The sequence below is a fragment of the Tamandua tetradactyla genome, chromosome 8 (assembly GCF_023851605.1).
Source record: "Tamandua tetradactyla isolate mTamTet1 chromosome 8, mTamTet1.pri, whole genome shotgun sequence".
NCBI lineage: Eukaryota > Metazoa > Chordata > Mammalia > Pilosa > Myrmecophagidae > Tamandua > Tamandua tetradactyla.
The window spans coordinates 102,867,190-102,894,580 of record NC_135334.1 but is presented as its reverse complement, the minus strand read 5'-3'; the positions used below and the strand labels follow the sequence as shown (position 1 = coordinate 102,894,580).

Genomic DNA, 27,391 nt, shown 5'->3' with positions numbered 1-27,391 from the left:
TCCCAGTTCCTCTCTCTACCCTCAACTGCAAAACACAACTATTGGAGGACCCCAAAGAAAACACATTTGAGGTGCATAAATCATTTGTCAAGAGCATGCATTAAAAACAAATTCAAGTTTTGCACTTGGGTCTGGATATTTAAATGATGTGGAAAATGACGGAATATTTAAGGTATGAACCACCCTGTCTAATTTAACTCATGCCGTTACTAATAAATACTTCCTTGAACATGTGCTTCACACATCATAAAATTTATGCACAGGCTACATGCTAGCTTTCAAGGGACTATTTGTAAGGTTCCCTTCCCAGGGTTAAGCATCACATTCCGAGATCTTGAGTTGTATTTCAAACAGGAAAAGACACAAAGAAGCTCTTTAGTTAAAAATTCTTGAGTCCAGCACACTGGGTTGCAATGTGTTATTTCACAAGTTTAGGACTTTCTGTTCAACTGGCCAAACTGTGCTATTGGCCTTGAAATGACTCATCCAATGTTCATGGAATCAGCCAATCTCTAAATATCTTTTTCTATAAATATCTTTTGGGGTCCCACTCAAAAATTAAAACTGACTCTAGGAGAGGAAAGTTGCCTGAGTGGAAATGGGGCTTTGACTCTCTTCTCCCTGCCTAATGAACTTGAAATGTCTTGCAAGGTTCAGGTTACTTGTCCTTTATTTTTTTTTTAGGTAGAGGATTTCCAGAAGCTGACCCTAAGACATGGACTTGAATGCAAGCAATTTATGGAGCTATCCTGGAAATACTGGTAAGAAACGGGAAAGTGAGATGGGATAGAAAGCTGCTGGAGGGTATATTAATGAATGGGTTACTGCTTTTGGTAACAGGGACCCAGAACTTCTGGGGATCTCTTGGAGAAGGTGTAGAACATGAGTTGTCTCACCTGTGGGGAAGGAAGTTGAGGTGCATGGACTTCTAATACCCATCTCTCATCAGTTGAGGCTGCTTTCCTCCTGGAACCCTTTGGTCTTTCCTGGGTGCTAGCTCCCTTGGACACAGAAAGCCCTCTGGCAGAATGGCAGCCTTGCATTTGGAGGCTCCTAGCATGCAGGGGAAGAGTGCCAACGTGAACTTTGGTCGACTTGATAGCCTCTGCAATGCCCTCTTTTAGGAAACCTTCTGGATATGCTAAAGGTAGAGGCATAGTGGAGGTGGTGAGGTGTGGCTGAATTCTGGGTTATTATGATAGAACTAAGAGAGTTTTTAAATAAATTGGATGTATAGTATGAGAGATAGAGAGGAGTCAAGAATGCCCTTGCTCCTGGAGAGATGGAGTTGCTGTCAACTTAGACAGGGATGGCTGTGTGAGGAGCAGTCTTAGTTTAGACCATGTTCTCCAGTCACAGGACTCATCTTTCCCCTGATGGTCCTTAGTTTTAAAATTTCTTCAATTAAATTACTTTGAGAGGCCCCTTTTTGGTCCTCTGTAATATATTTTGCTTTCTCAGCTTATTCTGGGCTATTCCTCCCCATGCCCTATTGAAGTTGGTTAGATGCCCTTCCTCTCTGGTCCCCCAGTGCTAGTACATACCTCAGTCACATTGCTTACACATATGTTGAAAAGATCTTTCATATATTCAATACATTTGTTGAAAGCCTTACTATGGAAAAGTGAATAAAGACCAGACGTGGTCCCTGCCTTTGTGTGTGTGTGTGTGTGGGGGAGATGGGGGTGGTGGGAGTGAATAAATAAGCGAGCAAACAAATAAATACATAAAAACAAAGATTGTGATAAGATATATGGGGGAAATAGGTGGGGTACACTGATAAACAATAGTTGGAATTGGGGGTGCAGAATCTATTTAGACAGGGTGGTCAGGGAAATATTCAATGAGGAAATGCTATTTTAGCCAAACCCTAAAAGGTGAGAGGAGTCGGCCATGCAATGGGTAGAGAGAATAATGTTTAGGCAGGTGGGACAATAGGAAGATGGTGAATTACCCAGTTCAACTGAGGGACTCAAAGACATTGAGGGCACGGAGGGCAGGATGGTGAGCTGAAAGAGGTAGAAAGGGGGCAAATGCAGAGCTGATGAACAGGACTACATCTCTCTTTCCCTCTGGGCTGTAAATTCCTAGTGAACTGTGAGTATCATGTTTATTTCCTCATTACAATCCCCCCTCTCCTCTCTTCTGCCTGTGAATGTGCCCCAGGGTTGGTGCCTCATAAGTTTTCCGAGGGCTAATACATTTTCTATTCTTAGAAAATTGTTGCGTATTTCCTAGTGATGACTAGAAACAAAAAAATGTTTCTAGAAGCAAACCCTGAAAAATGGCATTGTATCTGAATGCATCTTAGTGTTTTAAAAGGTTAAGAAGTCCATAAAACCTTTTTTTCTGGGTGATAATACCAGTAAACTCTTAGTGTCCCTGAGAATTCATAAAAGAGGCTTTCTAAACAGGCTTAAGCTGCTTGAAAGGAGAGAAATGCATTTTCATTTTGCACTATTAAGTAGCGAGTATATTGCCATAAGGCACTGACGTGACAGTTAATGACAGTTATGGTAAATAATTTAAAGAATAACGAGAGCTAACATTTATTGAGCAGTTATAATCTCCAGGCACTCTTTGAAGCGCTTTGTACGGATTAACCCGGGTAATCCTCCCAACAGCCTCGGAAGAGAGGCTTCGTCATAGCTGCCACTGCACAGATGAGGAGATGCGCACAGGAGCTTAGATAACTGGTCCAGTGTCAACATCTAACATGGGTCAGAGCTGAGACACCACACAGACAGTGTGACTCCAGGGGTTGAGAAAAAGACTTGTGTGGTCGAGGACATCATGAACCAAAGGATGTCAAGAAGAGAGATTAAGATCCCAGAGTTCCTAAGAGTTGGCAGGGAAAACAGATAATTTAGTCTTATACTTTGTCCCTGCTGTGACTAGCCCTGTTACATCCATAAAAGGTTTATAGGAAGCTCTTCAATTACACAGCATGCTCCTCCATGTGGGACAGCCCGTACTAGTTTCAAAAAGCTGTAGCTGACATAAGCTTCTTCCTCATGCTGAGGCACAATCTCTCTTTGTCATCCTTCTTTAACCTTAATTCTGTACTCCAGAATCACACAGTGTATGGTAATCTTGAAAATAAGTATAAAGACAGCTACTGTGCTACATTTTTTTTTCAAGGATAAGTAGACTCTTTCCTGCCCTCTATTTCCTGTTTTATTGCTCCCAAACCTTCTCCCACTCTCTCTGTGCTTTCTTTTGATTGATGTGTTCATCTGTGATGCCCTGTGACAGGCATAATTATACAGTTGTGATCTGATCCATGCCTGCTTGGTGGGGCTCACCACTACATTTTTACTCATGTAGCCCAAATCCAATTAGTCTCTTTTGGCAGTGTTGACTCTGTGACTCATTAACTTCTCAGTCAATCAAAACCCGTAAGAATCGCCTGTCCGCCAAGCCTTCTCCTTCTGTATTCATGCTCTTATTTCAGAACCTAGTCCTGCAATAATTTTATTAAACATTCACAAAGATGAGGATGCAGGCCTGGTCTGATAAGAACATGGCATCAGAATTAATGATCTAAGGTTTAAAGTCACAGATCTGGATTAGAATCTTAATACTGAGACTTCCCATCTGCTTCACCTTCAGAAAGTCATAAATCCTCTAAGTTCAGCTTCTTCATCTGGAAAACACAGGATGAAAAACATTTATCCCACAGGGTTGTTGAGAGATTGAAATGAGATGGTATCTACAAAGGATATGACATAGTGTGCATGGTGCCTGGTTAAATCTGCACTTAAACAAGAAGTAGCTGAATGTGGCTGGAGGAAAACACACTTTGATGACTGATCTCACCTTCATTGCATGGCCACTGAAATCTAGCCAACCATATCTTCCACTTCCCCAGCTCATGGTTTCTCACGTTCTCTATCCTCAACTTTCCACACTTCCTTTTCTGTTCAGTCTCAGGTGATGACTTTGCTTCTAACATCATTGAAAAAATAGGACGCAGAAGAGAACTCCCATACCCTCCCACAATCACATCCACCAATCTGCCTGTGTCTGTGTTCATATGTGTGACTTCCATCCACTACCATGAGGGAACTGTCCTCATTTTTACCTGAGATCATATTCCCTTATTGTGTACTATACTTGTGTACTACAATCTTGTGTACTACATCCTCATTTGCCTATTTGAGAACAATACTCCTGCACTGTCCCCTTTCTCTCTCTTGGAGAGATTATTTCCATCAGAATATAAATATGCTGATGGAAAGAATTTCCTTCCTGCTATCATTTCAAAGCAAGAGTCCTCTAAGCAAAACTTTATATTCATTGTCTGTATTTCTTTGCCTCCCATTTTCTGTTTAAACCAACCAAGGATACTTTTGTGTCCAACCACTTTCAAGAAAGAAGACTTGTCAATGTCACCAATGACACTGGCCAAATCCAGTGATAAGTTCTTAGATTTCGTGCTACATGATCAACAGCATTTGACATCACACATTCCTTTTGCTCAGATCTCTTTGGATCCACTCAACTAGTATCTATCCCTCAGCTTCTGCACACTGTGTACGTGCAGAGGATTACTCCTGGTTCTGGAGCTGGAGATGCCTGGAAATTTACAACTTTTATTCCCCTGGGAGTTTGAGAGTTTAGCTCTTTTGCTTTGAGGGAGACAGTTTTGTTCCAGAGCTCCTTGTGGTACCAGATTAAAGCTGGGACTTCACTTCAAATCACGTCTAAAATTGTATCCTTTTGGGCCTTTTCCCCATTTCTTATCCTGCTTTTCTACTCCTTTACCCCTTCCTCCTGGAAACCCACCATAATCAATCAATTGAACACAAATCTTCATCTCAGGGTCTGCTTCTAGGGAAACCAACCCAAAGCACTGCTAATCTGCACCTCCATTCTTTAAGCTGCTCAGTTCACGACTCTGGGAATCATCTTCTACCCCACTTCCCCCTTCCCCCCCCCATATTTTACATTCAAACCATCTGCAATTCTTCTTTATTTTTTTTCATATTTTTGAAAAAATTAAAAAAATGTTTTAAACATAACAACATATAAACACGAACATTCTTACCATATGATCATTCCATTCTTGGTATATAACCAATAACTCAAATATCATCACATAGTTGTATATTCATCACCACGATCACCTCTCAGAACATTTGCATTAATCCAGAAAAAGAAATTAAAAGAAAAAAGGAAAAAAATCATACATACCATACCCCTCCCCCTCATTGATCACCAGCATTTCAATCTACTAAATTTATTTTAACATTTGTTCCCCTTTTTCATCCATATGTTTTACTCATCTGTTGATAAGGTAGATAAAAGGAGCATCAGACACAAGGTTTTCACAATCACACAGTCACATTGTGAAACCTATATCATTATACAATCATCTTCAAGAAACATGGCTACTGAAACACAGGTCTGCATTTTCAGGCAGTTACCTCTAGCCTCTCTGTTACACATTAACTAAAAAAGTGATATCTACATAATGCATAAGAATAACCTCCAGGATAACTTCTCGACTCTGGAATCTCTCAGCCATTGACACTTTATTTTTGTCTCATTTCATTCTTCCCCCTTTTGGTTGAAAAGGTTTCCTCAATCCCTTGATGCTGAGTCCCAGCTCATTCTAGGATATCTGTCCCACGATGCTAGGAAGGTTTATACCCCTGGGAGTCATATCCCACATACAGAGGGGGAGGGCAGTGAGTTTGCTTGTTGTGTTGGCTGAGAGAGAGAGGCCACATCTGAGCAACAAAAGAGGTTCTCTGGGGGTGACTATTAGGCCTAATTTTAGGTAGGCTTAGCCTATCCTTTGCAGGGTTAAATTTCATATGAACAAACCCCAAGATTGAGGGCTCAGCCTATTGCTTTGGTTGTCCCCACTGCTTGTGAGCATATCAGGAATTCTCCTCTTGGGGAAGCTGAATTTTTCCCCTTTCTTGCCATTTCCCCAAGGGGACTTCTGCAATTCTTTTGAAAGTTCTTTAGAATGAAACCACCTTTCCTCATCTCCATTGCTATCACTCTGGTCCAAACTAACCATCATTTCTTGCCTGGTTTATTATAATAGCCTCTTAACTGGTCACCCTGTTTGCACATGTGCTTCCCTATGATCTCTTTCCATCAGAAATCAGAATGCTCTTGCCTTAAGGTTCTTGAACTTGCTATTCCCTTTGCCTGGAAGATTCCACCAAATGTCCAAATGGTTTGTTTCTTTCTTCCTACAGGTATCTCCTCAATTATCAGCATATCACAGAGGCTTTCCCTGACTGTTTAAAAAATAGCAGCCTCAATACTCAGTCCTCTATTCTATTTTACTGCACCTCATAGAATGTAATGCTACTTGATGGATGGTATATGTAATTGTAAATATATTGGACTCTTTCTCCACCAAAATGTAAATTCCCTAGGAGCTGAGATCATCTCTAGTTTGCTCACCACTGACTCTCAGCACAGAGAGCAGTTTCTGGTACACAGCATGCAATAAATATTTGCTGAATAAATGAATAGTACATAGTTGATGCTCAATAAATGATATATGTTATCAATATTAGTAATTTTCCTAGATATCACCCATCTAGTGGGGAGTGTAGTCAAATACACAATGGACATTCAGTGAAATGTTTGCAGGGACAGAGAGATAGAGGAGCCTGCATGAATTTCTATGAGCCCATAGAAGAGGAAATGGAATGGAATCTAATAGAACAAACACTCTTTAGTCAAATCTTGCCTCTCCCACTTTTTGGCACATGAATTTTGCAATAGTAACAAACTTCCACAGCTTCATTATTCTCATGTATAAAATAGAAATGATAATAATGCTGACTTCATGGAGTTATAACTAGGATTAAGCAGGGAAATAAATATGGAGTTATAACTAGGATTAAGCAGGGAAATAAATATGCACCTCTGAGCTCAGTGCTTGGGATATTAGCAAGTGCTTAAAAATGTGAAGGAGGAAGTGATGGGTTGGAGTAGGAGAAGAGGTAGAGGAAGAAGAAGAAGGGGATATGATGTTGGCAGTTTAAACAGAGTTAGTAGTGGAGATGGTGAGATGTGGTTGGATTCTGGATTATTGTTGTTTTAGAGCTAAAAGAATTTTTTGATAAATTGGGTGTATAATATGAGAGACAAAGAGGAGTCGAGGATACCCCTGTTCCTGGAGAGATGGAATTGCTATCAGCTGAGATGGGGAAGGCTAGGTGTGGAGGAAACTTAGTTTAGAGCATCTGCTCCATCCAGAGGACTCATCATACCACCGGTTTTCCTCAATTTTTCTTATTTCTCCAAGTCCATAATATAATATCTTTTACTTGCTCATTTTATTCTGGGCAAGAAACTTACTGTTATGCCCTAGGGAAACTGGAGCTTAGAAGTCCTGTGCTTCTTACAACTAAGCACATTGTTCTCTTTAGATATTTGCCATTTATCTTTTTTGATATTATCTGCTCTTACTTAGTCATGAGATTTTTACCTAGTTTAGGTTTGAAATTTTTCTTTTCCAAGTATCTAGCACATATGCGATATATATGACTGATGATGGCTATTATTTTCAGTTGTGGTTGTCTTTAACTAATAGATAAGGCAGTTACTTTTTCCCAAGTTTGCTGGTCATCCCCATTTCACCAAATATCTGTACCTATTTGTTTGGAATTATGTTCCTAGTGACCATACTTTTTGCTGCCTCTTTCAACTTTATTTAAATGAAACTATCTACCAGATAGATAAAATTTGGCCAGAATTCAAACCAATGTCTAGATGAGTGAAGTCCATTTCATGGCAATATTTCACCTCTGAATCACTCCCATGTTTTTAATAAGCAATATTACATGTATATTCTTCATATAATGGGAGCACAAGGATGATATATTATAATACCACTTTTATTTCTCTCTCTTTTGTCCTTAACCCGATGCTCTATACTGAATCTCTGCTCTTACGTTCATGGCTTTCTAAACAGGAAGGAAATGGAAGAGGGAAAACAACTAATAGAAATTGAGCATTCATAGCATGCCATGTATTGTGCAAAGCCATGAGGCATCGCCTTTTTTACATATGGAAAAAATGAGGCTCAGATAGCTTATGCAACCAAGATAAGCTCATAGAGTAGAGAGTTGAAGCCAACTCTGACTCCAGAGCCTAAGCTCCTCTCATAACACCATGTGTTTCACATATGCACAGCTTTTTTTGACGTACAATATTCTTTCACTTCCTATCCTAGTAAATCTTAATAAAATAAAAAAATATATATACATATTCTTGTTATATTACAGACTCAAGGTTTAGTGTAACCAGTGAAATAATATCTACTTACTCAACCTTACTGTCTTTCTTATCTTTATTTAGTGGTCTGGCTGAGGGATAAATGAAGGTAAATATATGGTGCAATCATTGGTAAAGACCTTCACAGGATATGAGTAGATCCTGCAGGATAGATGGATGAAGTTTGGCCAGACAGAAAGAAAGGAATAAGTGCCTTGGGAGGCAGGCAGAGCTTGGGTAAAAGTAGGGGAACACGCACTTGTGGAGGAGCTACTGCATTGTGGAATGGCCGGAAAGCCCCAGTGAAGACTTTGAAACTTGACCCTGTAGACAGTGAGATATCAGAGCAGAGGAAGGATGGGCCACATTGGGTGTCAGGGAGAATATCCTGCAAAGTGGGCTGGGGAGAACATAGGCCATGTGATTTCAATAACCCAGACATGCACTGATGAAAGGACCCAAGTAAATTTTTGGCAAGAAAGGATAATCTATAAAATCTTTCCCCCTCTATCCTGTTCAGTGTCAGTCCTCTCTGAGCTACTAGGCAATAGGCATGGATACTTGAAAGCCAATGATAGAAGAGAAGAAAGAATTTTCATTAATAGGACTCTGTATATATATTTTAAACTGATATACTATTCAAGAGGGTCAAGGGAACCCGCAAAGCTGCTTTCTATAGTTGTTTACAACTGCTGTCAAAGGACTCTTATGAAGGGTGGGCAATAGTGGTGCAGTGGCAGAGTTCTCGCCTGCCATGCTGAGACCCGGGTTTGATTCAATTCCCGGTGCCTGCCAATGCAAATATATATATATGAACCTTATGAAGATGAAGATGAAGTGACAAAATGTAAAATATGACATTGCTGTTCATCTAACATTACACTACTTGAGGAGGTGGGTAGATACTCTTATCATCTCTCTCTTGTTCAAACAAAGATTTGAAGGCACAGAAAGGTTAGGTAAGTTGTTCAAGATCACAGCCCTAGCAAGGCCTAGGACCAAAAGTAATGCTCAGGTGTTTCCATCTTCATTCTAGCAATCTTAATTTCAGTTCTAGACTGCCCTCTTGATTGAGAGCAAAGTTCCTGGCTGAGAGAAATACAGAATTTTGGGAAAAAGAAAATAATGAAGCTAGAGAATTCATTGAATGGAGTAGAACTTAGACATTATTTATCTAATTCTCTCACTTAGAAATTTGGCAAATCAGCAGAAATATAAACAGCAACATCAAAATAAAAATGTATCAATTTTTTTCTATAGGGGTAGCCTACAGCTCCTCCACAGGCCCATTTGATAGGTTGGATCTGGGAATTTAAAGAAGAAATTCAAGTATGATGAGGACACCTGCTGCTGCCAAACTAAGGCTGTATAGTTCTATATTCTGCCATTTTGAAGAAGCAAAGTAGAACCAGAAGCGAGAGGTTTTTGAATCAGTTGTCCTATTTCTTGGCTGGTGAAGCTCCTGAAGTGTAGACAGTAACACGGCAAGCTAAATTTATCCCTCCATGTGTATCCTTTGTAAAAGTGAAGCCAGCGTATAAAGTAATCCAATTCTATTTCTTGAAATTGCTAAACTTTGAAATTTTAGAAATTGGAGACTTGCAGTCCAGCTTCCAATGTTATAAAACTCATTCTTGGGCTGCAGGAAAAGCAAGCCCAAGTTTGTAAGAAATGAAGTCTTATCACTCATTGAAGAAAACCTGTTTTTATCCTGCTGGAAAAAAAATAGTCGAGTACTTTTAGTGTCACTACAGAAAATTACTCTTTCCAAGAGTAAAAGAAAGTCAGTATGTTTTCCTTAATTCTTGATGTGGCAGCTATACTGAAAGAAAAATGTGAAAAAGGGAATGGGTATTAATAATTCATCCTTGAAATAGACCTGCCTTATTTTCTCAAAATCATACCCAATTTCAAAACTTTTTAAATATTTTAAGACAACGATTTTAGAAGCGTTAAAACTGGATGATTCTAAATTAGTTTATAAGTATTAAGAAAATATATATATATATAAAAGGTTTTCTAGTGTTTTGGGTTTTGTTGATTTTTTTTTTTTTGGCATTTAATAATGCATCCAGTTGTAAAAGAGACTTATCTTTCAGATTAATTCTGTGCATGTGTTTATATGTACCTGGAAATATGGGAGGAGATAAGAAGAGCCAAAGAGGAAGAGAAGCTTATATAAAGTTAATAAGTGCAACCCCAAATGGGGCAGATGGTTATGAGAACAAGTTCCAGATTAGTGGCATCTTCTAAGAGAACTGGCCTTTGCCATAGACTTCTCAAGCTTTAAGTTTCCCGTCTTAGACTCATTGATAAAACAAGGGTAGCCCTATCCTATGTAGGCAGTTTAGATCTTTCAGATATTAGGTCAGAGTTTACCAAATACAATGCAGAAATTGAGTAGAAATAATAAATGATTATAATTGGGGAAAGAATAGGACACATTGAAAAACATCAATATGGCGCAGAGGAAAAATGAAGCAAATTATGAATTCATAAACTCACAGGCATTTGTGACACCTGTATTCATTTGATCAAAAGCCCCGAGGCATATCTCTGAAAGTCAATAGGTCTACTTCACATATGGCAGGCAAAACAGAATAGAAATTCACTTCATGAACATATGAAAGCTTTGTACTCTATTCTCCCATCTGTGCATCAAGTCTGAGCCTGAGCAACCTCAGGGAAGGAAACTTCATTATGACTCTCTCCAGAAGGGGAATTCATTTGGGTCCATATCCCAGTGTGATGGGTTGACTGCTCTGAGACTGCTTTTTGACACAGCTGTTGTGAAGCTATTCTGATCTGGCAGCTTTGATACAGCTGAAGCATTCTAAAGCAGCCTGAAAAAACAAACTTCCACCTTGTTTTATAATTATCAGTGTGTGAAACAAATACCCTTATTTCATTCCTGACTTGCATCCCTGAGACCCACCTCTGGGGATTCAGCAATGTAGTGAGAGATGGACTCAATCGCAGAGGCAGGAGTAAAATGTCACATGGGGATGGGTAGGCATCTTTAATTGTGTACATTTCTGCTAGTTGAAAAAGAGAAGACACCAGTGAATTCTGCTTTTTGACAAGGCTCTGTAAGAATGGTCTCCACACCAAACCAGCGCTGTTCTTTGTAGTATGGTAAAATCTCCATCTTCAAGAAGATGCATTACCCTTCTCCAAGAATGGGTGTTCTCTATTTTAGCTTTCCATGTACAGAGCAAAGAGAGTTTAGAGGGCCCTGACATTTACTGGAGAGTTTTCATTCCCTTTTGTGGCATGTTCCTTTTGAAACAAAGGAGGTGGGTATAGCTTCTAACTTAAGTGTTGGTATCTGATTAAGAAGGTAAAGACCAACTGTGCTATAAAAGGTGCATGTAGAATGAAGGGGAAACATTCTTTTCTGACCATGCAATGTACTCAATCCTTGCCTAGAAAACAACGTCAATGGAGGAAAAATCTCTTTCAAATTGTAACAACCATTGAAATCTCAATTTGCAATAAGAAATATTCATAAGGCCGGCGATTAACATAAAAATATTTTAGTATCCGTTCAAAGAGATAGGAAAAACAAGCATTTATTCTGTAACTGAGGCTCAATAGAGAGAACAAAGATTTAGTTTTATATATAAGATCATATTGCATATTGATTATTTTTTCCATTTTAGTTCTGTGAATTTTGCATCTTAAATTTAGTCACAGAAATGAGCATGTAATTTTCATATATATATATATATCTTTTGTTTTTTTGCATGGGCAGAATCCAGGAATTGAACCCAGGTTTCCAGCATGGCAGGCAAGCACTCTGCCACTGAGCCACCATTGCCCGCCCCATATAATTTTGTTGAAATTCACATGGAAGTGAAAATGCAATTACAAAAAAACTTCATACTTCTAATATTTTAATAAAATCCTCAATTTTCATCTTTATATCTTAATGTTAATATGCCAGTATTCAGTAGTCAGATTTTATTAGGGTCAGCCACCTCCTATTGTACGGTCAATACACATTTCTTCTGAATATGAATTCTATCTCCATACTCGCTGCCACTTCCCTAGTTCCAGTTCTCATCATCTCTGTAAGTCTATCCTTGGGCATTCCGAGTCACCCTTTTCCTAGTCACCCCCACACCTGTCCATCCAACACCCGCGACCGTCACCAAGTCCTTCCCACAGCCACAGATCTGATCGCTCTCTCGTTTATAAGAGAAATAGAAGCCAAGTAGCAGTGGGGCATACTAGATGAGGTAAAAATGCAACAAGAGAGAAATGAAGTGAAGGGTACATTTGCAAACTTGTAGGTGTTTGAAAACTTGTATTAATTAAGAAATATATATATTCTTATATATATATCATATATTCAATTAAAAAGACAGAACTCTGAAAATGTAAAATGCAGACTAAAAAAAATAAGGCACTCTTCTTACATTTATAAAGACTTAAATTCTCTCCTTTGGCTTATCCAAAGAGAATCAGCCTAGGGCAGCTCCTGGAAGGGACCATTCCTGAGATCTCTGGTGGGGGAAAGTCTTCTTTGCCTGTGGGTTTAGGACTAAGCCTCTTAGTAGGGTACCTCCTAACGTGCTTCCTTCTCTGTCTGCATCTCTACCCCCGTCCACCTAACAATTTTGGCATCAGTAATCTCAAACTACATGCAGTTACCTAATTATTTTATAACTATGATTTTCAATGTGTCTTTTTCTCTGTCTGGAATTTCCTGCCCTTTTGTCTTCATCTGACAAACTGATTGATGTTTCAAAATCCAGTTCAAGCAATACCTTCCTTCTGCAGATAATTTCCTGATTTCTTCAGATTCCTTCTTCTATAGTATCATTAACCTCCTATGCATAATTAATGCACTTAATATAACGTATTATGCTTGTTTATTTTCATGACTGTTACCCCTTCTAGACTTGATAATCCTCAAGGATAGAATTCATGGCTTTTTAAAAAAAATTATTTAGGTATTTCTTTAGAATTCCTTGCACATAATAGGTGCTCAATATATGTGCAACTCAGTAGAAATTTGTGAAAGAATGATTATTATCCACGTTTTCCTTCCAGCTGTGACTGTCCCACAAGAGAGCTTTTGGCTGAATGTTGTTTGTCTTTTCACTTTTGAGCTCAACAGCCAGTGCCAGGGAAAGCTCAAGTACAAGTGTGCTGCATATTGAGGTCAGATTTTAAAAGGCCTGAGGAAGGAGCAGAAGAGAAAACACTGCTACTGAGGGTTAAAAGCAAAATTCTTTTCATAAATGTAAGTGAGTTTGTTTGCATGTGTCGGAGTAGACGTGTTTGGAAATATGCAATGGCTGTGAAATAAGGTGCCAAATTCTATAGGCAAAAAGCTGTAGAACCAATATTCCTAGAATGGCCCATTAATTTCTTCTTCAACCCATCAACTGCACATCTTGAGAATGTATTTTTAAAATCTGATCTTGTTTTAGTCCCTCAAAATGTTTTCCAATGTCCAAAAAAGCAGCCAGTTCTCCCGTGTTATTCATGATTACAGCCTGTCAGTGTGACCGTTTTTTTCCACTGCTCAACTGAGTGCAGGATCCTTTCCCTTTTGCTACTGCCTGATAGTACTGAGAAATATAAGCTATAAAAGGGCACTCATCAAGAAATGTTAATGGAGAAGATGGCCATATCTTTTTACAATGTTCAAAAGTTTAAGCTGTAAAAACAGAATGCTGGCTTTTATCCCTTGAAATAATCAAAAGAAGAACTTGAAGGAAATTAAAATAAAATCCAACAGGATTACAAAATTAGGGCAGAGTTAAGGAAAAATATTTTGAGTACCAGAAGAACTCTAAAATAAAGAAAAAATAACAATACATTCATGATACTGCTATTTGACTCAGACAGTGGCTACTTAGTTATGTAATTGGAGATTCATTGGAGGGAGGCAGAAAATAAATCTTTCCCTGGAAACCCATCTGGATTCAACCCGCTAGCAAGGCTAGATAAAGGAGAAAATGGATTCCTGCAGTCTAGACAGCAAATGCTGCCGCAAAACCTGGTGAGCTCTCATAATGGTCAGACTAAGGGAACGGAAAAACCTGTTTGATAAGACTCGTCTCTACTTTAAGAGGAAGGGGACAATGCCATACTCTATTGATTACAAAGGAAAAAGTGAAACGTGGTGCAAACTGATTGATTTGTAACATCTCCATATCCAGTAAACTGTTGCAAGGCCAGCATTTCCAAACACAGAGTGTCAGAACACACATGTTTGAGAATTTCAGATTTGGAAGGGACGGAAAAGAAAGAATTAAGTTAAAACCTCTATCTTGGTATATGACCCAGAATTCCCAGAAAAGGCATCACAAAATTGAAAAGGCCCATGAGCTGCTCGGTGGGCCAGAGGTTTAATATTATATGAATAATATGAGAAAGGAAGTTTCAGGGAAACTTGTCAGTGAGGTTCTAGTAAATACATAAGGATCATCACATTTTTTCCAAAGTTTACCATTGACCCACACAATCCCATGTAAGGAATCTTTAAAATACACAGTGAATCACCAACTTCTCCTACCCCTCACCAGTACCTTTGCGGAAAAGCGCATCACTTGAGCTTTATTATTATGTATCTCCTAAAATATATTTTAAAGATTATTTCCTACCTGTTTTAGGTATTTATTTTATTTTGCTTCTCAGTTCATTCATAAAACTGTGCATAACAATTCATGGGGTGCATGGATCCCTTAATTCCATGTCTGGATACCAGATTAGGAGTTCCTCACTTGTTAATTCTGTGTTATTTTGGCCTTAGACAAAATTGCAAAGAAGGGTAAGTCTATTTCTGGTTCATCCTGCTCCTCCTTTGAAGCAAATATTTACAAATTGATTGCCGTGTGCCGGGTTTAGCACTAGATGTCCAGGATACAAGTTCATTACACTTCTTTTTTTCCAACATCTTTAAAATGCCCACAACCATCTACAGTATAGTTCTTTTCATTTCTACCCAAATGATCTGTGCTTACACATTCCTTATAAATCACAGTAGCATTTTAACCAAAGCACAAGGGTTTGAATTTCCTTCTAAGCAGCTGCTTACTATAAGAGGTTTAGAAGACATTGAAGAGTATGGAAGATTTACCTGGCAAAAATAATTCTCTTTGGAGTTTTGCTCTGGCCTGGTGGGAAAAGCATCTTTTCTTCAGCCAGTCAGCTTCAAATTCACTGCTGTGGTCATCTGTCCATGTAATATGCACCTGGTAACACAGAAAGCAGATATACCCTACATGTATATGATGCTTTATGCACATCAACTCCTGGACACTCTGTCTCTGAATCTTATTTAAGATAATCAGGGAGTCCAATTACCCCTTGCCTTTTTATAAAAAATTATGTACTCATAGGCATAGAGTAAACTTTTGGAAAACTAGGAACTTGTAAACGAAGGGGATATATGGGAGATCTAAGGCTCTAATATACCAAGCAAGGAGTAGAACTTAGCTAGACAAAAGTTCTTGTCCTATATATTTTAAATTTGTGGTCCCCAGATTTTTTGTGATGAACTGAAATTAGATATCAATTAAGACTCATGTCAGGAATGTTAGAAATAGTACCGACAGTAATACTAATTCGAATAACACTATTTTTGAGTGTTTTCTATATAATGGACACTATCGAAGCACCTTGCCAAAGAAACTCATTAGTCCTTATAATGACTCTAAGGAGTTGTTCCTCACATTTCTTCAGGTAAGAAATGGAAGATTAGATAACATTTATGAAATCACATAGCTAGTGAGCAGTGAAATCTGAGAAACGAGGGAATAAAATCCTTGAGATGAGAAAGAGAGAGTAGGGAGATTTGGAAGAGAGAAATACGGGGTGGTGCCCACATCTGGTTTGTAGTTTTGAGATCTATGACTTCAGGAATCCCAGATCAAGCCTTGTGTATCTACCCACTAATTTGACCAAAAATATTAAACAAAACTAGTTTTTGAGTACTCTCTGAATACCATGCAGTATGCTAAATATTTTACCCAGATTACTGAATCCTCACGTCTCTGTGAGTAAGTTTTTTTAATGTCCCTATTTTATAGATGAATAAGATGAGTTCTAGAAACATAACTTTATTACAGAAATTGTTCTGATTGTGGCTTCCAAGCTGACACTCACTGAAGGAACAATGAGCAACACTGCCAACATTGCAAATTTCATTAAAATTATTATTAGTAGTAGGAATAATTATAGCAGAAGCTTCCATTTATTAAGCATGTTAATACTCACCAAGCACTATACAGTCTCATATATATGACTGAATGAAAAATAATGTTAGTTATTCAAATAACTATTTAATTAATTAATTAAATTATTGGAGATCAGCATCTATATTTAATTTGGGTAAAAAAAGGGGTAGAAAGGGAAGTGGCTTTTACAGATGATTACCTTTTTATTGTCAAAACTCAAGTCTTTAATTCCAATGTTCACATCCAGAGTTTCAACGAGAAGTTTCCGGGCTTTTGCAGATTCCAGGTAGCAGTCCGAGCACTGGCAGTTGTCTCTCAGCCATACAGCTGGGTAGAGAGACTCTGCACCATCATGCCAGAGAATCTGCATCAAATGAGCCCCATCCAGCACCTCCGCCTTTTGGATAGCACAGTGCATCTTTCTGGTCTTCAGGGGGCAAATCTCACCAGATACCTGCTATAACAAATCAAGGTTCAAAAGACGCTTAAGCAGATCAGCTCTGAACTTGACCTCAAAGACTGTGAGCATTTTAAGTGGATTCCTGCCTCTGCTATTGGCTCAGCTTCCAGAGTCTGTGGTTTGATTTATCCACACTGGGACCTTTGGCCTAGTGAGAGTATTTCATATTCTGTAAGCAGAAACACAGTGACTAAAATGAACTAAGATGTGCTGACTCAGGATTCAGATAAAAAGAATTTCTTAGTTTCTCACTGCAAGTTAAGATAAGTTCAGAACCGTGGACATGTGAAGGTTTATGTTTGTTGAAAAGCTGTGGCATTTTTGTTAAGGGAGAAAAAATGCTTCACACATTAAAAATACATAAAATCGCACCTGTGCAATTTTAACTGCTATGAAATTGCCTGGGGGGTTTTGGAAAAAAAAAAAGGTTTCATGACCCTGAATTGGTAAACTTGTTCTAATGAAGGGACTATTCCTGTGATTTATTTATTTTAAGGGCTACTCTAATTCACTATATTTGTGCTGTTTCTGTCCTATTATTTATTTATATATTTTTATGAAATAATTGAGTGCTTATTGAAGGATGTATATTTTATCAGATGAAGTTGGGAGAAAGAGCTTTTAAAATGGAATAAGCAGTGTAAACTAAAGCCTGGAATGGTGGAAATATAGTTCTGGAAATTTTATTTTGTTTATCCTCATTGTATTAAATAATTACCTTATTACAAATGTCAAAAGAGAAATTAATTATCCTCATCAGATACACAAGAGTCAGCAAATTAAGCAGAAGTAGAAACCAGTTCTTCCAACTCTTCTACCTAGTCATACTTCTCAACAAATTTCAAGAGAATTTTATGTGCACTGTCTTGACAAAGATTTGGGGGAGATATTGAGCCATATGCTATGCTCTCTTCAAGTGGTGAAGGAAAGTGGGGAGTGAGGCAATACTTATGGAGTATCTCTCTACCAGATGCCGGATACTTACAGCCATACTTAATATGCACAACAATTAATATTGCAGACTACAAGATTATGATTCAAATTATTAACTTTATTTTTATGCAGCTCTCCACAGAAATTCTGTCAAGTAAGCAAAGGATGAATGAAATTAATTTGTTCATTTTATCTGAAAACTGAAGGATAAATAGGTTTGAGCTGGACAAAGAGATCGGGAAGGGATACTTCAGGTCAAAGGAGTTAGAAGAGGCAAAGGACTCACTCTGAATCAAGGGGATGGAAAGGTAGGATGAGGTCAGATAGCAGAACTGTCACTTATTTGTTCATTCATTCCACAAATACTTATTGCATTCTTACAATATGCCAAGCACTACTCAGTGGACTTAAGATAGAGAAGTTACAAGATCCCTATTCTAATGAAGCTTATGTTTTTGTGGGTAGGGCGCACAAATTAAAACAAATAAAGAGAGGAAAATATAATCCATTTTGGGTAGAGGGAAGAGCAGTGCAATATCCCTGAAGTTAGAACCAGATTGTTGTATTCGATTAACAGAGAGAAGACCCCAGTGACTGGAGCATAGGAAGCAAGGAAAGAGTGGAATGAGCTGAGGCTGGATGAGCAGGCAAGTGCCACATCATTTAGGACTTTATGGAAAGCTTAGGTTTTCTTCTAAATGTAATGGGAAGCCACTGAAGTGTTTAAATTAGAAAAAGACCTCATGCAGCATTTTAAAATATTTTTTAAACATCTGCATGGCTGCCATTTGGAGAATGAATCTAGAGTCTCAAGAATGAAATAAAAGAAACAGCTAGAGATCATTGCTTTAGGCCAGCTGAGAGATGATGATGTCTTGGACCAATGTAGTTGCTGAGGAGGTTGTGAGAAGAGGATGGGTTCAGAATTGAGTCAGTGATGCCAATGAAGGCCTATGCAAAACCTTACAAAACATGTTGATAAAAGGAGTGAAAAGTTGTTAAAAATCTGGGACATGCTCTCCCTCTTTGTCCGCCGGAACGGTGCGGCGCTCACGCCCTGCCAGCCAGCCCGCCCTCCTCTCCCTCTTTGTCCGCCATCCTGGTGCGGTGCTCACGCCCCACCAGCCAGCCCGCCCTCCTCTCCCTCTTCCCCCTTCTGCTCCGGCGCGCTCCATCCACCATCTTATCCTTCCCTTTCTCCTCCTGCTCCGGCGGCTCTCCAACCACCACTGTGCCCTCTTCCGTCTTCACCGGCTCCTCCGCCACTGGCCTCGACAGCCTTGCCACCCTCACCTTTCCTCCTCCAGAACAGCTACTTGGGGAGTGGAGATGATACAGAGCAGCTCCCAGAGCCACTACGGAGATCAAAGGGATGGCGTACCCCATCCTGGAACGGCTGACTGTCTGGGAGAACCAGCTCCGGTGAGATTGCCGAGGGGCGCGGGCTTTCCCGGGTGGGACGGCAAGCGGCCGGAGTCCCTCCCTTCCTCCTTCCCAGGCCAGCTGGCAGAATTGGGCAGGCGGTCCCCTCAGGCCGCAGCGGTGGGTGCCCCCACCACGCGAGGCCCCCCGGACCGAGAGAGTTGGGTCAGAAATCCCCAGACCATGGAGAACGGTGACCGGGGGGTCCCTTCCAAACACGTGACTCCCCAGTCCGGCTGGGAACAGTGCACTCTCCCGGGCTGCGGCAGCTGGCGCCCTCCCGCCACGCTTGGCACCCCGGGCCGACTAGGAAATTCGGTCAGGCGCTCTCCTGGGCTGCGGTGGCCGGTGACCCTCCCCGCGTTCGGACCTCCGGGCCAGCTGGCACTCTTCCAAGCCACTTCGGTTGCTGAACCTCCCCCACGGCGAGAGTTTTCCAAAGCTAAAGGACCCACACCAACTTTTACTGGTGGAATCCATAGACAAACGTGTGCCACGAGCGCCACCTACTGGGCAGGATAAGAAAAACAGAACCCAGAGATTTCACAGAAAAATCTTTCAACCTGTGGGGTCCAACACCTAGGGAAATCTGACTAAATGCCCAGACGCCAGCAGAAGATAACGGATCACGCTCAGCAAATTGAAAATATGGCCCAGTCAAAGGAACAAACCAATAGTTCAAATGAGATACAGGAGCTGAAACAACTCATGCTGAATATACGAACAAAAATGGAAAACCTCTTCAAAAACGAAATCGATAAATTGAGGGAGGACATGAAGAAGACATGGGCTGAACAAAAAGAAGAAATAGAAAAACTGAAAAAACAAATCACAGAGCTTATGGAAGTGAAGGATAAAGTAGAAAAGATGGAAAAAACAATGGATACCTACAATGATAGATTTAAAGAGAAAGAAGATAGAATTAGTGATTTGGAGGATGGAACATCTGAATTCCAAAAAGAAAGAGAAACTATAGGGAAAAGAATGGAAAAATTTGAACAGGGTATCAGGGAACTCAAGGACAATATGAACCGCACAAATATAAGTGTTGTGGGTGTCCCAGAAGGAGAAGAGAAGGGAAAAGGAGGAGAAAAACTAATGGAAGAAATTATCACTGAAAATTTCCCAACTCTTATGAAAGACCTAAAATTACAGATCCAAGAAGTACAGTGCACCCCAAAGAGATTAGACTCAAATAGGCGTTCTCCAAGACACTTACTAGTTAGAATGTCAGAGGTCAAAGAGAAAGAGAGGATCTTGAAAGCAGCAAGAGAAAAACAATCCATCACATACAAGGGAAACCCAATAAGACTATGTGTAGATTTCTCAGCAGAAACCATGGAAGCTAGAAGACAGTGGGATGATATATTTAAGTTACTAAAAGAGAAAAACTGCCAACCAAGACTCCTATATCCAGCAAAATTATCCTTCAAAAATGAGGGAGAAATTAAAACATCCTCAGGCAAAAAGTCACTGAGAGAATTTGTGACCAAGAGACCAGCACTGCAAGAAATACTAAAGGGAGCACTAGAGTCAGATATGAAAAGACAGAAAAGAGAGGTATGGAGAAGAGTGTAGAAAGAAGGAAAGTCAGATATGATATATATAATACAAAAGGCAAAATGGTAGAGGAAAATATTATCCAAACAGTAATAACTCTAAATGTTAATGGACTGAATTCCCCAATCAAAAGATATAGACTGGCAGAATAGATTAAAAAACAGGATCCTTCTATATGCTGTCTACAGGAAACACATCTTAGACCCAAAGATAAACATAGGTTGAAAATGAAAGGTTGGGAAAAGATATTTCATGCAAATAACAACCAGAAAAGAGCAGGGGTGGCTATACTAATATCCAACAAATTAGACTTCAAATGTAAAACAGTTAAAAGAGACAAAGAAGGATACTATCTACTAATAAAAGGAACAATTAAACAAGAAGACATAACAATCATAAATATTTACGCACTGAATCAGAATGCCCCAAAATACGTGAGGAATACACTGCAAACACTGAAAAGGGAAATAGACACATATACCATAATAGTTGGAGACTTCAATTCCCCACTCTCATCAATGGACAGAACATCTAGACAGAGGATCAATAAAGAAATAGAGAACCTGAATATTACTATAAATGAGCTTGACTAAACAGACATTTATAGGACATTACATCCCACAACAGCAGGATACACCTTTTTTTCAAGTGCTCATGGATCATTCTCAAAGATAGACCATATGCTGGGTCACAAAGCAAGTCTTAAAAAATTTTAAAAGATTGAAATTATACACAACACTTTCTCGGATCATAAAGGAATGAAGTTGGAAATCAATAATAGGTGGAGTGCCAGAAAATTCACAAATACATGGAGGCTCAACAACACACTCTTAAACAACAAGTGGGTCAAAGAAGAAATTGCAAGAGAAGTTAGTAAATACCTCGAGGCAAATGAAAATGAAAACACAACATATCAAAACTTATGGGACGCAGCAAAGGCAGTGCTAAGAGGGAAATTTATTGCCCTAAATGCCTTTATCAGAAAAGAAGAAAAGGCAAAAAATGCAGGAATTAACTGTCTACTTGGAAGAACTGGAGAAAGAACAGCAAACTAATCCCAAAGCAAGCAAAAGGAAAGAAATAACAAAGATTAGAGCAGAAATAAATGAAATTGAAAACATGAAAACAATAGAGAAAATCAATAAGACCAGAAGTTGGTTCTATGAGAAAATCAATAAGATTGATGGGCCCTTAGCAAGATTGACAAAAAGAAGAAGAGAGAGGATGCAAATAAATAAGATCAGAAATGGAAGAGGAGACATAACTACTGACCCCACAGAAATTAAGATGGTAATAACAGGATACTATGAACAACTTTACGCTAATAAATACAACAATTTAGATGAAATGGACGGGTTCCTGGAAAGACATGAACAACCAACTTTAACTCAAGAAGAAATAGATGACCTCAACAAACCAATCACAAGTAAAGAAATTGAATTAGTCATTCAAAAGCTTCGTAAAAAGAAAAGTCCAGGACCAGACGGCTTCACATGTGAATTCTATCAAACATTCCAGAAACAATTAGTACCAACTCTCCTCAAACTCTTCAAAAAAATCGAAGTGGAGGGAAAACTACCTAATTCATTTTACGAAGCCAACATCACCCTCATAGCAAAACCAGGCAAAGATATTACAAAAAAAGAAAACTATAGACCAATCTCTCTAATGAATATAGATGCAAAAATCCTCAATAAAATTCTAGCAAATCATATCCAACAACACATTAAAAGAATTATACATCATGACCAAGTAGGATTCATCCCAGGTATGCAAGGATGGTTCAACATAAGAAAATCAATTAATGTAATACACCATATCAACAAATCAAAGCAGAAAAATCACATGATCATCTCAATTGATGCAGAGAAGGCAAATGACAAGATTCAACATCCTTTCCTGTTGAAAACATTTCAAAAGATAGGAATACAAGGGAACTTCCTTAAAATGATAGAGGGAATATATGAAAAACCCACAGCTAATATCATCCTCAATGGGGAAAAATGGAAAACTTTCCCCCTAAGATCAGGAACAAGACAAGGATGTCCACTATCACCACTATTATTCAACATTGTGTTGGAGGTTCTAACCAGAGCAATTAGACAAGAAAAAGAAATACAAGGCATCAAAATTGGAAAGGAAGAAGTAAAACTATCACTGTTTGCAGACGATATGATACTATACATCGAAAACCTGGAAAATTCCACAACAAAACTACTAGAGCTAATAAATGAGTACAGCAAAGTAGCAGGTTACAAGATCAACATTCAAAAATCTGTAGCATTTCTATACACTAGCAATGAACAAGTGGAGGGGGAAATCAAGAAACGAATCCCATTTACAATTGCAACTAAAAGAATAAAATACCTAGGAATAAATTTAACTAAAGAGACAAAAAACCTATATAAAGAAAACTACAAAAAACTGCTAAAAGAAATCACAGAAGACCTAAATAGATGGAAGGGCATACCGTGTTCATGGATTGGAAGACTAAATATAGTTAAGATGTCAATCCTACCTAAATTGATCTACAGATTCAATGCAATACCAATCAAAATCCCAACAACTTATTTTTCAGAAATAGAAAAACCAATAAGCAAATTTATCTGGAAGGGCAGGGTGCCCCGAATTGCAAAAAACATCTTGAGGAATAAAAACGAGGCTGGAGGTCTTGCGCTGCTGGACTTTAAGGCATATTATGAAGCCACAGTGGTCAAAACAGCATGGTATTGGCATAAAGATAGATATATCGACCAATGGAATCGAATAGAGTGCTCAGATATAGACCCTCTCATCTACGGACATTTGATCTTTGATAAGGCAGTCAAGCCAACTCACCTGGGACAGAACAGTCTCTTCAATAAATGGTGCCTAGAGAACTGGATATTCATACGCAAAAGAATGAAAGAAGACCCATATCTCACACCCTATACAAAAGTTAATTCAAAATGGATCAAAGATCTAAACATTAGGTCTAAGACCATAAAACAGTTAGAGGAAAATGTAGGGAGATATCTTATGAATCTTACAATTGGAGGCGGTTTTATGGACTTTAAACCTAAAGCAAGAACACTGAAGAAGGAAATAAATAAATGGGAGCTCCTCAAAATTAAACACTTTTGTGCATCAAAGAACTTCCTCAAGAAAGTAGAAAGACAGCCTACACAATGGGAGATAATATTTGGAAATGACATATCAGATAAAGGTCTAGTATCCAGAATTTATAAAGAGATTGTTCAACTCAACAACAAAAAGACAGCCAACCCAATTACAAAATGGGAAAAAGACTTGAACAGACACCTCTCAGAAGAGGAAATACAAATGGCCAAAAGGCACATGAAGAGATGCTCAATGTCCCTGGCCATTAGAGAAATGCAAATCAAAACCACAATGAGATATCATCTCACACCCACCAGAGTGGCCATTATCAACAAAACAGAAAATGACAAGTACTGGGGAGGATGCGGAGAAAGAGGCACACTTATCCACTGTTGGTGGGAATGTCAAATGGTGCAACCACTGTGGAAGGCAGTTTGGCGGTTCCTCAAAAAGCTGAATATAGGATTGCCATACGACCCAGCAATACCATTGCTGGGTATCTACTCAAAGGACTTAAGGGCAAAGACACAAACGGACATTTGCACACCAATGTTTATAGCAGCATTATTTACAATTGCAAAGAGATGGAAACAGCCAAAATGTCCATCAACAGAAGAATGGCTAAACAAACTGTGGTATATACATACGATGGAATATTATGCAGCTTTAAGACAGGATAAACTTATGAAGCATGTAATAACATGGATGGACCTAGAGAACATTATGCTGAGTGAGTCTAGCCAAAAACTAAAGGACAAATACTGTATGGTCCCACTGATGTGAACGGACATTCGAGAATAAACTTGGAATATGTCATTGGTAACAGAGTCCAGCAGGAGGTAGAAACAGGGTAAGATAATGGGTAATTGGAGCTGAAGAGATACAGACTGTGCAACAGGACTACATACAAAAACTCAAAAATGGACGGCACAATAATACCTAATTGTAAAGTAATCATGTTAAAACACTGAATGAAGCTGCATCTGAGCTATAGGCTTTGTTTGTTTGTTTGTTTTGTTTTTTTTTACTATCATTATTACTTTTATTTCTTTTCTCTATATTAACATTCTATATCTTTGACTGTTGTGTTGCTAGTTCTTCTAAACCGATGCAAATGTACTAAGAAATGATGATCATGCATCTATGTGATGATGTTAAGAATTACTGATTGCATATGTAGAATGGTATGATTTCTAAAGATTGGGTTAATTTCTTTTTTTTTTTTTCCGTTAATTAATAAAAAAGAAAAAAAAAAAAAGATGTCAGCCAGGCTGTGTTCTCACATGCAGTACACTGTCCTCTTCCAAGCTCATTCGGGTTGTTGACAGAGTTCAGTTCCTTGCACCTGTAGGGCCTGGATAGTTCTTTGCTGGCTGTTGGCCAGATTTCACCCGCAGCTCTTAGAGGCTGCCATCAGGACCTATTCATGTGCCCCCTTCATAAGCATTTTACAACATGGCTGTTTGTTTTCTTCCTTACTAGCAGATAAGTGTCTGCTATTGCTTCTTGTCTCTTTTATTTTTCTTCGGGTATTTCCAAGGGAAATGATAGGTAGTGTTCTTTTCTGAGACGATGCAAGTTGGTCACGTTTCTGATTAGATTAGGCTCAGAATAATCCAGTAAATTGTCTTTATACTAACCAAAGTAAACTGATTAGAGACCATAAGTCATAGGTAAAATCCCATTACATTCATAAGTCTTGCCCACACTAAAGAGAAAAGGATATAAAATATGTATATCAGGGAAGTGAGGATTTTGAGGGCCATCTTTGAATTCTGCCTTCTGATCTAGAGCTTGGGCCCCTAGCCGAAATATTTAATGCCTTTCTAAATAAAGGCATTAAATTTTGTTGAATTTTACTGGATGCTTTTTTTGTATCTATCTCTAAAATGAGATTATAAGCTCAAATTTATATAATATGCTCACTTTCTTGGTTTATATCTGTATTGTAAAACTTCTAGTATAAAGTATTCATATGGTAAACAGTAGTATTTACATAATTGATTTAAAATTGACCATTATTTTTAAAAGAGAACATATTTTTAAAATTGTTTTTGCTTATTACTATATTTCTAAGACCTAGAATAGTGTCTGCCACATGGTAAGCACGAAGTACGGGATGAATAGCTGAGTTGTGAGCAGGTTCATTTGTGCATTTGTAATTTCAATACCATGAACCCTGATTTTTGAATTAGAATTTAGCAATACAAAATTGTGCTAAATGTCTACTCCAAATTGCAAACTAAGAACACAAGGGTGGGTTTTGATAAAAGCATACAAAATGTGTAGGGGTACTTCTTTCAACAAAATATGACCAACTAACTTGCATCCTCTCAGAAAGGCACACTATCATTTCCTCTTGGAAAATAGTTGAAGAAAAAGAACATTCTATTTATCAAATTATTTTTAACCAACTATGACTTTCCCATTTTGTGATTTTTGCAGAAAAAAGAAAATAACGAAAGAAATTCTTCTATGTTTCACACAGAATGCTAATTGAGCAAATTCAATATTAGTTGGAAGCTTCTAAAAACCTCCTAGTTACTAATTTTTTTCTAAGCCAGAAATGACAAAATTATGGTTCTATAATACTCAAAAATAAATATTCTCTGTATGGAATATCTTAAAAAAAAATCTGGGACATAAGCATTTGTGCAGCAATATATTTCTTGTTGCGTGGCAAAGAGCACTCCCCCGCCCCTTCCCCCCAACCTTTTTCAACCACACTGATGGCCCTTGAAGTTTCTGAAAGGAGCTCATAAAACTGAAAAAAAAATTTGTTGGCATCAATGTGCAAATAATGATCGAAAACTAAGTTCTGGCTTCATAGATAGCTAGAGTCGAAGTTCATCTAGCTCATGCTGAAGGGAAATTGCTTAACAGCCATCTCCTCCATCTCTAATAAAATATTGGAAGAAATGTTAGAAATCCTGAGTATTTTACAGAGTGAATAATGTCTATTCATTTATTTATTTTAAATAAGGTATACTGTGCATTTTCTCTATAGGATATAAAAGTTTATAGGTTCTGCAAGGATTCTCTAGTTTGATCTCTGAGATTTTCTACTTTAGTAGTCATCAGTATAGTTGGCTTTAATATTTTAGATAGTTTATTCCAAAAACTTTGGTGTACTTTCATTTTACTTGGGAAGACATGACATTTTTTTTTCTTAGAAAATCCACCAAATTTGATGACATGCAGGTTTTATAGGAAAAGAAATCAAATGAAAGAGAGGGACTGTGGTTAGTGCCATATATGGAACATGGCAGTGCTGGTCTTGATTTCATTGATGATTATGTACTTGACCTTGAGAAATTTCACTTTCTTCATATATTCTTTTCCAGGACTTTAAACTTATATGGAAGAAGCTCAATTTCTTATATGGAAGAAATTGAGCTTCTTCCATATAATAATCAGCTTATCCTTAATAGAAGGTGATGTGTGACAATAGGAGCAAGATAACAGTGCA

The 27,391-nt window shown here is 38.4% G+C and overlaps 1 protein-coding gene across 2 annotated transcripts in view; it reads right to left on the bottom strand.

The window, feature by feature from the left end:
* The window catches only part of BBOX1 (gamma-butyrobetaine hydroxylase 1), an 82,331-nt gene that overhangs the window by 48,090 nt on the left and 6,850 nt on the right, over positions 1-27,391 (bottom strand). Inside the window, exons 2-3 of one of the 2 annotated variants that reach the window (XM_077112276.1) lie at positions 16,648-16,905; positions 15,350-15,464 (exon numbers count right to left, since the gene is read on the bottom strand). In XM_077112276.1, the coding sequence (XP_076968391.1) occupies positions 15,350-15,464; positions 16,648-16,866 (334 nt within the window). In that variant the 5' untranslated portion in view covers positions 16,867-16,905. The remainder of the gene's footprint in view (positions 1-15,349; positions 15,465-16,647; positions 16,906-27,391) is intronic. The other variant, XM_077112277.1, reaches the window with a different exon arrangement.